Consider the following 13,897-nt stretch of genomic DNA (forward strand, 5'->3'; position numbering starts at 1 on the left):
CACAGGTGCAAAAAGGCTCCCTGGAGGTAAAAAAGGGAGGCAGGGCACCAGTACCCCCAGTGGTCTCTGTGGTGGAATCCATCTTTAGCAAAAAGTTGCGCATGGACCTTAGGGAGTATCCTGGAACAGATCAGATGTGGGGAAAGAAGAAGATGGGCCAAAGGAAAACAAAGACCAGGAAGAACTGTCCTATAGAAGTGATTTAAGTCATCTTTACTGTGCTCCTACTCATTAGGGAGGACAGCCACACCCTTTCTTTTCTGGTGTGTATTTCTGCCTTATTCTGTCTTAAACTGTTTCTCTCCATGCTCCCCCACTTGTTATGCTGTATCTCTGAAAATAAACTTTGTACCTGTTTTTACAGTTTTTGCCTCCTCAAAACATTTTTGTTTTCAAAGGAGGCAAGAGCCAGGGGAACTTTACTTCTTGGTCTAGCTCCTGGTGCTTCCCTCATGGCTCAGACAGTAGAGAATCTACTTGCAATGCCAGAGACCTGGGTTCAATCCCTGGGTTGGGAAGATCTCCTGGAGAAGGGAGTGGCAACCGACTCCAGTGTTCTCATCCAGAGAATCCCATGGACTGAGGAGCCTGGAGGGGCTACAGTCCATGGGTTCGAAGAGTTGGATACGACTAAACGACTAACACTTTCAGTTTCACTTTCTAGCCCCTGGTGGTGGACTAGCAGCTAGGATTCTCGGTTTTTTATCCAGGCCACCCAGATTTGATTCCTGGGCAGGGAACTAAGATCTCTCTTCAGGACCACTCACTGTTGTCTTTCTGAAATCATATCTACAGGAGCCAGGTGAACAGGAGCCATTATCAAGCCCATTTCATCAATACAAACAACTACTTTAAATAGTTGATAGCATCACGTGATTTGCTATTTTGGTGGAAGGTCAAAAGTAGAGGGGAACTCACTTGGGAAATGATATTTAAGTAAATAAATAATTCTCTTCTACGACACTATTACTATTTAGTTCTCTGAAAACTTTCAAATTTATTAATGACTAGAGTGCCAAATCCTAATTAAATAAATGCAATTTGCAATATAAAAAAACCAAACCTGTTACTGTATACATGAACTCATATAGACTACCAAAATATACTAAATATAGAAGATAACACTTTTGTCCTTGTTTACACTGTGTACATGAAACAACATATCCTGAAAGACATAAAATATCCTATCACCTTTAAGAAAAAAGAGCAGTAGTTTTAAAATACTGAAGATGAGGAGAAAAGGCCCCAAAGCACTGGGTTTTTCAAAGTCTGAAATACAAATACATAAAAAAACATTTTCTTATATCCAGCAACTTTAGTCCCAAAGAAAAAACTGTTGTTCTTTTTAAGAAATGGGTCTTCTTGAGTTATAAACTTTAACACCATTTTGCATTGAAGATCGAGCATATTTTGTGAGCAGTGCACCAATGGTTTGCTTCTCTCCACACAAATCTCTGTGGGAACGATAAAAAAATTAATGAACAAAATTAAAAAAATGAACATCAAAAATAGTCTAGGGAACATAACACGATATTCACAGCACTCGTTCTTTATATCTCTCCCCTAAGTCCACCTTTCCAACAAACAGAGGGGTATGCATTCTGGGGAGAGAGATGAGTAAAGACAGGCTACTAAGCCATAACTGAACTAGATACATTACATGGATGTATTATCTCCAACCTTCATGGTGAGAGTATGAGTCATGTATTATTTAACCCCACGTGAGATATGAGAAAACTGAGGCTGGGTAAAGAGAAGAGAGAGGCCCCAAGAGGCATGGGACACAAGGAGGAAGTGGTGGGGTTTGTTAGTGGATTTTGGGAGAAGGAAATGGCAACCCACTGCAGTGTTCTTGCCTGGAGAATACTGTGGACAGAGGAGCCTGGTGGGCTGCTGTCCATGGGGTCGCACAGAGTCGGACACGACTGAAGCGACTTAGCATGCATGCATGCATTGGAGAAGGAACTGGCAACCCACTCCAGTGTTCTTGCCTGGAGAATCCCAGGGACGGAGGAGCCTGGCGGGCTGCTGTCCATGGGGCTGCACAGAGTCAGACACGACTGAAGCGACTTAGCAGCAGCAGTGCATTTTGGGTCAGTCTTGCAAGTAGTGACTTTAGGGTGAACTTGTTCTTAGGAATTCTGACTTCTCCCCAAATGTTAAGGCAGCAGGAAAAAAAGAAGGTGGCCATCAGAGAGGAGTGGTTGCCTTACAGTCACAGGAGGGTACACAGCAGACCGTTCCTCTAAGAGTTGCAGTTTGCAAGAAGAGCAGAGAAGTGATTCTAGACACAGGAGAAAGGCAGAGAGATGACACATCCCCCACCATCCAGATCAGTACTTATGGAGAATGGTAAGAGGAGAGCCAGCCAGGACTTGAGAGCGCTGGGAAGGAAGTAGAGCCATCAGGGAAGACTCAAAACAACACAAAACGGAAACCCTCTGCTACCTGCTACAAAAGAGCAATCCTCAAAATCCATCTGTAATAAATCACTTACTGAATATATGGAGCAATATCTTCTTCTGTCCACTTCTCTCTCAGAGAGAACAGACTATTGAAACGTTCCTGATCCCCCTCAGGTAAGTCTTCTGCTTTCAACAGAAATATGATTTCTGGTCTTGACTGTCTGTCTACCAAGGCCAAACCCTGTAAGAAATGAGAAAAAGGAGAGCTCAAGTAATAGTTTAATGTTTAAAAAAAAAAAAAAAGTGACTCATTCTTTTACCTTATGTTGAGCTCAGCCCGAGGTATGTAAAACCTCAGCATCATGAAGCTGAGAAGCTTACAATAGGCTTTTTCATAAAGAGAGCGCCTCTGAGCAGTCACTTCCCTTCCCTTCTAGAATCTGGCTCTTACCACCACCAGTTTAGTGAAAAGGCTCTAGTTCTAAAGCTCACTGTGAGCTGTCGTTACCAAGCCCATGGGCCCTTTATTGGACTCATCTCACTAGCCCCCTTTACTTCATTAGTATCGATCACCTCTTCCTCTTTAAGCCTGCATCACGATTTCATGCCTTTTCTCCTGACCTGATGTAATTCCCTGGGCCCCAGACCATCCCTCTAACTGTTTTGCTGTCACTGTCCTGGGTAACCTCCTCTAAACCTGTGATTCCATCCACCACTACTTGCTAATGACTGTAATATTTGGACTTCACCTCAAATCCCTTGTCTAAGCACCAGACCTCTTTAGCTGAACTTATATATGAACTCATTGTGTCTGCTGCCCAAACCTGCTCTAAGTCCCACTATCTCAGGAAACCTAGGAGGTGAAAGTCTCAGTCGTGTCCGACTCTGCGACGCCATGGGATTCTCCAGGCCGGAATCCTGGAGTGTGTAGCCTTTCCCTTCTCCAGGGGATCTTCTCGACCCAGGGATGGAACCCAGGTCTCCCGCATTGCAGGCGGGTTCTTTACCAGCTGAGCCACCAGGGAAGCCCAAGGGAAACCTAGGCGTCAACCCGACTGTAAATGGGCCCAAGCGATCGTACTGAGGTGACACACGTTCTGAACCTAGACTGCGGTGGCTGGAAACTCATTACATTTGCTACAAATCCTTTACAAACAGGCAGACTGTGATATGTGAAGTATACTTCAATTAAGTGGGCTTTGTGGGGTTTTGTTTTGTTTTTTTAAAGGATTTTTGTGATGGATTGAATGTAGAGTGCACCCCTCAGGTAGGAAAATAAATTCAGTTCCAGTTCAGTTCCAAATTCAGTTCCAATACAGGCTTCATTCCGCCTCATAACCTGCTGAGTTATGGAGGTAATCACGTCGCCACCTTACCTTAAGCTGATCAAGCCTAGTTGTCATTCCTTCGGGAACACTCTGTTGCCATACTTCCTGAAACTCAGCGAGATTGAACTTCACTGCGTTCTGAAGTAGCATCTGTGCTGTAGCTCTGCATATCTTATCTGCACTCAGTTCAAAATAAACTTCGCCTAAGGAAAGGGCAGCAGATGGTGGCACACTGTCTTCCGAATTATACACCGTCCCCTTTCCCTCAGTGCAAACTCACAGAAGGACACTCACAACTCATCTCCCATCCCCTCATGGAGATCTCGGTTTTAACAGGAAGACACTTCAAAAGGCATGCCAAGTTTAACACACCAAGAGTTAAAACACTTGTTAAAACATTCTCCCAATCTTACCTTCCTCTGTGTATTTCTTTCCATAACATTTAAGACAGTGTTCAATCATTTCCCTGAAAAATTTTAAACACTTATTTGAAAAGTTTTCACAATTTTATGCATTAACTTTCAAACAATATTGCTAACTATAAATTAAGATATAAATTTGAAATACTGGGACTTCCCTGGTCACAGGTTTGATTCCTGGTCAGGGAACTAAGATCCCATAGGCTATGTGGTATAGCCAAGAAACTTTAAAAAATAAAAACTAAAATATACTGGAAAGCTACAATATGTCAGGCCCCATGTTAAATATTTTTATACACATCATGTGAGCATACATTTATTATAAAATAACATATATAATTATTTCTTTATATTTTTAATGGCAGGGAAAAAAAGTGACATTTATTCTTCCCAGTGACCAAAATTCCCAAGTCCTTTTTAGTTGTATATTTTTCAGATTTCTATATGATATTAAAATATAAACAGTCTATGCCCTGAGTTTAGTCCTACCCTGGATAATAATTTTCTTTCCCTTAAAATCTGGAAGGACGCGGAATAAATACTTACTCTGGCTCCAATGGTCCAAGTTCCTGAAGGCATGTATTCAAAGGAACTTTGCTAAAAGACCAAGATTCAGAATCCACAAGCTGAGTTATATGATTCAGAAGTTTCATCTCATAATCAAATTCGAGAATCCTCCAATAACCTATAAATTCCAAAGTTACATTTACTGAAGAACATTCATTTTAAACGAATTTAATGTAAACAAATGAATTGACTGATAAGACTCATATAGTAGCAATATACTCTTGCCCACTGCAAAAAAGAGACATGTCTTAGCTTTCTTTATAAACAATGCTTCTGTTCCAGCTTTTCTCCCAATCTTTGCAAACTGTGTCGGGGGGGTCAGGTGGTTTTTAAAGAGTACTTTGCACATGACCAACATTTTGACTTTTTTTTCCAAGTGCTTTAATCCTCAATTATCTCATAATAATCTTGTTGCTCTAAATGGAAATGGGGAAACCGGTAGCTGGTCCAGTCATTTTCTTAGAGGGTCACACAAAGGAGCTGAGGTCGCGGACTGGATACTCCACACGGTAACCTCCGCAGCAGGGCACTGTCGTGGTTAATGCCCTCCCGCCAGCCACCTTGGAGAGCCATTCCCGTGCTCACAAAGAAGTCTACTCAAGGACTATCCTGGTGGTCCAGTTGTCAGGAATATGCTGTGCAATCAGGGGATGTGGGCTGGATCACCGGTCGGGGAACTAAGATCCCGCACTCCGAGAAGCAACTAAGCCTGCACGCCACAGCGAGAGAGCCCGTGGGCGCCGACTGCTGAGGCCTGAGCAGCACAGCTGGAAAATCAGTGCACCACAGTGAAGGATCCCGAGGATGCAGTGAAGACCCACACGCCGCAAGCAACTAAGACGCCAGGCAGCCAAATGGAAGAATAAATATGCTTTTAAAAAAGAAGTCTAGTTCATTCACGAGATAACAGACTCAGGTACGATGCGGACCAGCAGCGAAACAAAGGCTGGGTGTCCAGATATATTTCCCAATCCCTGTGAAAGATGATGAAACGCCATCTTATAGCCAAAGGCACTGCCACCGTCCCTGGAGAAACAAGTCAAGTGCACAGCCATCATTTCCATGGGAGAATGTTCCTATTCTTATTCTGAATAAAAGCAATGTTAAAACATGGAATGTGTGATGCAAAACTGAAAAAGAATAGTAGGGAAAACACCTATGCATCCCACCCCACCACACACACACCAAAATAAACAAAACATGCAATACACAAAAAATGCAGAGGGCTGCATTACATCCAGTTTTCTATTCTTAACCTTAATACTCATGGTATCCCTATACCATAGTAATTAGAAGCAGGCCTCCACAATTAAAAACTCAAGGAACCACAACAAAGAACCAAGTGCTTCCAGTTAGTTCTAAAGTCATGTGCAGCTGCTTTGCTCAGCAGAATTGACCACAGAAGCTCATCTTGCTTGGAAGACTGTGAGTAAATTGAAAAGTGCATCCACCACACCATGCCAATTTCCTCCTTCCTAACACGTGGGTGCAGAATTAAGCTGCTTCTCTGGGCAAGTTTGAGAGGGCTGAGCAATGCACACAAACGTCTACTCAAGTGTTAATGTAGGCCCAGAGGCGGCGTGTGGGGAGGGTAGGGGTTGGGGGGAAGCTCCCACTCCCCCACTCCGGACCAGAAGAAAGTCAAAAAACACTGAAGACGGTTCTGCTGGGCTACTGCTGCTACTGCTTTTACACAGGTTTATTATATAAACTACTTCACACTTACTCAAAAGCATGCTGAGTGATCACAAGAATAAATAGATCTTCCAAGCAGTTTGGAAATTCAGTGAGTTAATTCTGAGCCAGGAGTTCAAGTCCCTGGTTTGATGCCTCACCCTGTCACTGTCTCGACATGGGGCCCTGGACCAGTCTGTCCCCCTTCCCAGGCCTTGGCTTCCTCACCTATTAAAGACAATGAAGGGAAAAGATTCCTGATATCTGAGACCTTTCCTGATCAAACGTGGTTCCTCTATTACCATGTACTCCAAAGGAAAAGGCCTGTAAGGAGTGAATCAAGTCACTGGTCAGAGACTGACATCCTTGTTAGAGGTGATCACATGGAGTCTCTACCCTACTCCCCAAAACACAAATATCGTCATCTCTAAGACCAGAAGAGGACTCAAAAAACAGCATGCAGCGGCAATAAACAGAGGGAGATGTACAAAAACCTCTCTCTCTCAAACGATGCCCAATCCCACCACTATTGATAACAGTAAGTAATGCTACCTCCAATCTCACAGGCATTGAGAACTTGTAACTGGGTCATTATTTCTTCCTCACTTGCCTGAATTTGATCAAGCAAATCTTCAGTCGTATACTGAAACAAAAACAAACAAAAAAACGCGTTTTAGGACAAAGAATTTTTTTCAGACTTACTGAATTTTGAGGGGATAAAACATAGGGACAGATAAGGCAACATTTATAGCTGAATTTCTTTAGTTTATGTGTAACGATGACTAGACAAAGTCAGAGAACATCTTAGAAGAAAACAGAGCGAATCTTTGTGATGTTGAATGTGGCAATCGTTTTAGATACGATGCTGAAAACACAAGCACTAAAATGCAAACACATCATGTGCACTTCATCAAAACGAAAACTTCTGTACTTTCACTTGCCACAGTGTTTTTTAAAAAAGTCAAGAAAGTGAAACGATAACTCATAAAATAGAAGAAAATATTTGCAAATTCTCTCTGTCAAAGAGCTTGTGTTTAGATTACATAAAAAACTCTCCAACAATTTAATAATAAAGTAACCCAATTGAAAATTGGCAAAGGGGTTTCTGTATAAACATTCTATATAAAGCCCATATAGAGTGACCACAGGACCCATCAATTTCACTCGTGTGTGTGTGTATCTCCAAGAAAAATTAAAGCACAGGTTCACTAGACACTTGAACATAAGTGTTCACAGCACTGTTATTCACAATAAGCACGTAATTGACAACAATCAAAAAGTAGCAACTACACAAATGTTCATCAGCTGATGAATGGACGCATAAAATATGGCACACATAAGACAGGGCATCATTCAGCAACGAAAAGGAACCGATGGGCCCTGAAAACTGCACGCTAGGCCAAAGACGCCTGCCAGAAAAAGCCACTTATCTGATTCTATTCACACAAAATGCCCAGAGGCAGCCTCGGGCTGAGGTGGGAGAGAGGAGAGAAAGGCGGGATTGAGAGGGAACAGCTAAGGGGTACAGAGTTTCCTTGGAGGGGTGATAAAAATATTCTAAACTTCATCAAGTTGATGATCGCATAACTCTGTGAATGCACTGAAAACTGCTGAATTACACCCTTTAAAATAAGCACATTGCTTGGTATATGAATCAGATCTCAATAAAGCCGTGACAAAGCAAAAAGGTCAATCAGTTGAACTTCTAATACAAATACGATGGGAGGCGGTAGGGGGACAGAAGAAATGAGATTGACAAAATATTGACAAATGGCCAACAGAGTGAACATGAGTCTTTCTGCTTTGGGGTATGTTTGAAATTTTCATAATATGAACTTTAAAAAGAATGTCACCATTAAAGAATGTCATTATAGCTCTATTTTTAAAATTCCAATTAAAAAAATGAAAATAATAGTCTTACTTTTGAGTGACTGGAATCCTTTTCTTTTTCACTGTCAGGTCCTTCATAGGTATTTTCCATCAAAAGTTTCTTTAACTTCTTTAGTTTAGGTCTACATCTTCTTAATTCCCAGTAATTGTTAGAAAAACCAAAGATCTAGGGATTACAAATACATCATAATCTTTTAGGGGCCATTCTAAAAGAAAAGTTTACATAAAATTTCATCCAACACATCCGTCCTCCATTAGAAGCAAGAAAGGGAGCCAAGGCATTCTGCTTTCTGCTGAGAAGGTGCTCATCCAGCCATCTGCTTGAGATGGCTACCCATGTGCAGGTCACATCTGTTTAAATCTCAGTCAAGAAGACACTGCCAACATAATGAGAATGGATAATTAGGCTTCTGTTGTCATTGTTGTTCAGTGGCTAAGTCACATCCGACTCTCTGCAACCTCATGGACTGCAGCGCACCAGGCTTCCCTGTCCTTCATTATCTCCCGAAGTTTGCTCAGATTCATGTCCATTGAGTTGGTGATGCCATCCAACCATCTATCCTTGTCGCCCCCTCCTCCTGCCTTCCACATCTCAAGTGCATTCTGGAAACTTAAAGAGTGTGCCCAGAAGAGAATGACTAGCAAGGTGACAATTCTGCAAACCACGTAGAAACCACAGAGAAAGAAGACATTTAGGCGGAAAAACAGAAAGTAAAGAAGAGCATAATCCTAGTCTTCAAATTATGCATAGATGTTACAGTGAAGAGGCAGCGCTCTTGCTCTGTGTTGCTCATGATGCTAAAACTAAGCAGATGTGAAAAAAGAAAGACTTCTATTCAATGCAAGAGCTTCCACTAGGTAGAACAGCAACTAATTCCTTACTGGACTTGAGAAGTAGAGGCCTGTCACTCAAATCAGGTGATAGTGGCTAAATGACGGGTAAACCGCTGTTATCCTTCTCTTCAGTCTCCAGGATTTGCCCAATCAACACCAGCACTTAGTAGGCACTCAGTAACTGTTTCACATGAAAGAACTGGAAAAAGGTGGAAATGGATCCTCTCTGGGATACACTGCAGCCCTAAGACGGACGGTCAGAGGCGCATCCACTCTCAAACCAGGAGAAGCCGTGATGGACGAGGCAAGGTCCAGAGCCTACTGGAGGTGCCGCGGAGTCTCAGCAAAGCTTAAGGACCAAAACTGAATGACTGCTGAGCTCAGGCACAGCTCACAGAGGGGCTGGACCCAACATACAGACGCTGGTGTGTGCTTTTGTGTTAAGGGGGAAAACGAAGCTCAGTATGGACTTTTAATTCGTTGTCAACATTGAAACATAAGGAGATTTTGCCCCCTAAAAACTAGATTTTAAGCTTCACTTGGACAAAAGAAATCAGAAGGTCTGGCAATGATGGGCTGCTTTCCCACAAGGCCAAGAAGCGCCTACCTACCTGCCTGAGGCCTGTGCACCCCAATCTGTCACAGACCCCCATTCCCTATCACCCCCAAGCCTGGGCACCCACTGCCATTTATCAATGCCAGCCTGCTCTGCTCAGGTGCGTTCCTGACCGAGCCTTTTCAAGCATCTGAAGTGCAACCCAAAGATTCTGAAACTCTGGCTCCAGATCTCTGGTAAGTTTTACTTGGTCCCAGAACACAGAACTCCGGTAAGAAGAGCTCAAAGGGACTCACAGATGTTTATATCCTCTCCAAAAAACCACAAGACAGGTCATGATGAAAAAAATAACATCTTTTCCAAAAGGATGAAAGTCAAAATCTCTAGCTCATCACAATCAAACACGTAACTCTACAAAAGTCAAAGTATCATCTTTACTGGCAGTTCCTCTGTTCTAGCAACATATGAACCACTCAGGTGTCCCAGTATTTTCCCTTATTTCTATTGCAATTCTGTTTTTAGGAAGTAGTTGGTTTGAAGTTAATCTAATAGAATTAAGGTGCTTTGACTGTATATGTGTAACTATCGAGCCAGGATAGAAACTTATGTTTGGTATCTGCCATCAGTAGTCTCCAAAGTAATTAAGAATTTGTTATACATGGCCACGGATAGTAATGAACTAAACCAACTTCAAAGGTGAGGAACACACTTCCCTCAAAAACATATTTTTTCATTTCCCTACATCACCTAATGCACTAGTTATAGTTTGAGGGAATCACCTTTCAAAAGCTATCCACAGCAGAACTCCCTGAAAATAGGCAAAACTTTTAGAATGAGTCGCCTCATAGTAAATTTTCTTTATTACAGAAAATGGTCAGCTTATCTAGGACTTAAACATCACATGGGGAAAATAGAGACAACTTTACATGACTCCAAACAAACAAAAATAATGCTGAGAAATTTCCAGTTTCATCAGAGAAAATTTCAGATTCTCTGTGATTATACATTTCACACCTCCAGTTTTTTTGGGTTTTTTTTTTTTTGGCCTCAAGCATGGGAAATCTTAGTTCTCCAACCAGGAACCGAACCCACGCCACCTGCGCTGGAGCACAGTCTTAACCACTGGGCCACCAGGGAAGGTGGTGAAACTCACACCCTGAGTTTCCAATTGAAGGCATGCTGTCTTTTTCACATAAGTCGGGAAACAGAAGACAGTACCTCAGTGTGAATAATGTTACCGTGTGTTTCTTCCATCTTCAGCTGCTCTGGAATTTTACAGCCAGGAATAAAAAGCAACATATTGGAAGTGTCTGCTACTTTCAGATCGTATGTTTTGTCTTCACTGCACAGAACCGCCTGCTCATCCTTATCACCACGAATCACTAGACTGCAGGAAAACAAGAAAATACTTGGTTTACTGAGACACCAATGCCCAGCCTCATTACACACAGTTCCAAAACCCTCTAGGTTTCTAGAATTTACAATGAAGTCTTGAGGCTATGTCTGGCCCCTCCTCTCACAGGCACCCCACCTCCCCACAATGATGGGCTCCACAGGGGAAGGACTGCGCCAACTGACTCACTAAGGAAAAATAACTCCACACGGGCCAAAAAAAAACCAGAGGCCGAATGTTACCACATGGCATCTTTGTGTAAACCGCTGGGAAGAGGATCCGTAGCCTGCAGTCAAGATGTCACAACTTTCTAAAATCGCTAAAGCAATACTTTTCAAACTTATGAGTGTGCGTGTTAGGGAACCCTGTTAAAAAGCAGGTCAGGATGCAATTCGTCTGGGATGGGACATAGGATTCTGCATTACTAATAAGCTCCCTGACGAGGACTATGCTGCTGGCCATGGTACCCACCCAAGTGGTCCTTCCTGTTTTGGCCTGAGCAACCCCTCACCATCAGATGAACACATCCTGGCCTAATCATCACCCACGCTGAAAGAAACTGGGACCTTGAGAAAAGAAGGCCTCAGTGCTGAAAGGAAAATGTGCAATGGCTATGTTTACAAACTAGAGTAAACGATGTCTCTGACAAAGGGTCACGGGTAGAAAAAAGAAAGAAGAAGAGGGGAAGGTCAAAAGCGAGAAGGGGGAAGAAGAAAAATAAATGATGAAGATAACGGAGATGACAAAAACGGAGTTGATTCTAGCAGTCCTCCCTGCCTATGTTTAATCCTCCGGTACCCAATTCACTTCTTTAAAATAAGTAATAAAAAACCTGAACTGAAAGACTGAAATTTTTTTTAGAAAAACTAATCCTACATTTAAGTGAAAATATAGGTTTGTGTTTTTTTTTAAGCTTTCTGGTGCTAACAACATCCAATAGTCCTAAGTACCTTCTCTTAACATATACATCCACATTGTACCATCTCTGCTTTCAAATATTTTAAAACAACAACCCCTTCCTTCACCAAAAAAAAAAAAATTTAACACACCTTTTCATTCTGGTTTTTGCCAGCTAGATTAACTATAACTGGAAAAAGCAGGTGCTCACACCTGAAGTCTTTTCTCAAAGTCCTGCCAACTCAGCTGAGATGAAATGAAAACCCACAGTGATGCTTCTCCCTTAGTTCCCTGAGAGATCCTTCACTGCTAGCATCTGAAAACTAGCCTATGACTATAATAATGTTCGATGAGTAAAATAAGAGAAGTGAAAGTCTAAAGGCAGCATAATTTAAAAACAAGTGTATTTATTTAGCTGCACCAGTTCTTAGCCTCAGCACGCGGGATCTAGCGCCCTGATCAGGGACTGAACCCCGGCCCCTGCCTTGGAAGCACAGTCTTAGCCACTGGACCACCAGGGAAGTCGCCCAAATTTTCAAAGCCTACAAGATAACAAGGGTGAAAGCCGCTCCAGCTGTGTCCGACCCTTCTAGGCTCCATGGTCTGCAGGCTCCTCTGTCCATGGGATTCTCCAGGCAAGAGTGCTGGAATGGGTTGCCATGCCCTCCTCCAGGAGATCTTCCCGACCCGGGTCTCCTGCATCGCAGGCCGACTCTACCACCTGAGCCACAGCTATATAATAACTACAGGTGTCAGAGAACAACAGTGCAGAGGACAGTTAAACAAGAACGCCTAACTCCTCGTCTTCCGGGACTGCACAAAGTTGAGACAGAGAATGGACTTCTGTATGTTTTTCACATGGTCCTGCAGCAAATGTGCGGCGGGCCTAGCATTAGAAAACGGCTTCAGATTCTCAGTACTTGACCCCAAGCGAGTTTTGTTTGTTTTTGTTTTTTTGAGGGCCTTCCACAATTACCTGTTAAAAAAAAAAAAAAGTTTTAAACTTCCCCCAAAGTCCTGGCTACACCTTGGGTAAAATAAACCTAAGAAGGCGAAGAGAGGAACTCCTAAATCTTGACACTCCCACCGGGCGTCACGGTGACACGCCGGCGCTCGGCGCTCGGCCGGGCGCGCGGTTCGGGAACACCCCCGACTTCCGCGGAGCCGCTTCCGGACTCGCGCCCGCCCGCGGGGCTGCGAGGTCCGCGCGGCGGGGCCGCCAGCTGGGTGGGCTGGCCGCCCCGCTGGTCCCGGGCGAGGGGGCGAGGGGGCGCGCGGGCTCCTCCCCGGACTCCCCGCCCGCAGTCGCCGGCGCAGCGCGGGCTCCTCTCTGCACCCCCTGGCGTCCCCCGACCTGCGCCCTCCGCCCCCGGGTCCTCTCTGCACCCTCCCCCGTGGCCCCGCACCTGCGCCCGGCCTGCAGCCGCCCGCACAGCGCGGGCTCCAGCTCCAGCAGGCACACGTCGCCGGCGGCCGCGGGCCCGAAGCGCAGGCAGTGCGCGGCGGGCAGCAGCTCGGCCGCGTCCAGCTTGGCGGTCTGCAGTGTCGCGTCCACCTCGGCGCGGGTCCTCTCCATGGCCGCCGGGGGCCGGGGGGCGACAGAGACGAGCCCCCGACGCGGGAAACGGCGCGGGAAAAGCGCGCCGGGAGAAGCGCGGCCTCGGCGGGCGGGCGGGGCGGGCCAGGGACGGGGCGGGGCGGCGGCACAGGCGCGCCCGAGCCCCCGGGGGCGGGGGGAGACTGGGCGGTCCGGCCCCGCCCCTCCGCTGCGCCCCGCGCCCCGTTTCCCGCGGGGACCCCGCTCTCCTGGCCGTCTGCTCTGCGGCGGGCGGGCCTTGGCATACGCGTTTTGCCCGCATCGTTGCATGAATCTTTCAATACGTGAAGGGCTTCCCTGGTGGTTCAGCTGGTAAAGAATCCGCGTGCATTGCGAG

General features: G+C 44.8%; 1 protein-coding gene across 1 annotated transcript; it reads right to left on the reverse strand.

Annotated features, from left to right (window-relative positions):
• Positions 1 to 966: 966 nt before the first annotated feature.
• On the reverse strand, positions 967 to 13,654 carry DSCC1 (DNA replication and sister chromatid cohesion 1). The gene is made up of 9 exons (XM_061439525.1): positions 13,370 to 13,654; positions 10,892 to 11,060; positions 8,315 to 8,449; positions 6,946 to 7,036; positions 4,699 to 4,837; positions 4,147 to 4,199; positions 3,782 to 3,936; positions 2,498 to 2,646; positions 967 to 1,454 (listed from the first exon to the last, which is right to left on the reverse strand). The coding sequence occupies exons 1-9, from the start codon at positions 13,537 to 13,539 to the stop codon at positions 1,346 to 1,348; spliced, it is 1,170 nt and encodes a 389-aa protein (XP_061295509.1). The 5' UTR covers positions 13,540 to 13,654; the 3' UTR covers positions 967 to 1,345.
• Between the last annotated feature and the right edge of the window lie 243 nt (positions 13,655 to 13,897).

Source organism: Bos javanicus, chromosome 14 (genome assembly GCF_032452875.1).
Source record: "Bos javanicus breed banteng chromosome 14, ARS-OSU_banteng_1.0, whole genome shotgun sequence".
NCBI lineage: Eukaryota > Metazoa > Chordata > Mammalia > Artiodactyla > Bovidae > Bos > Bos javanicus.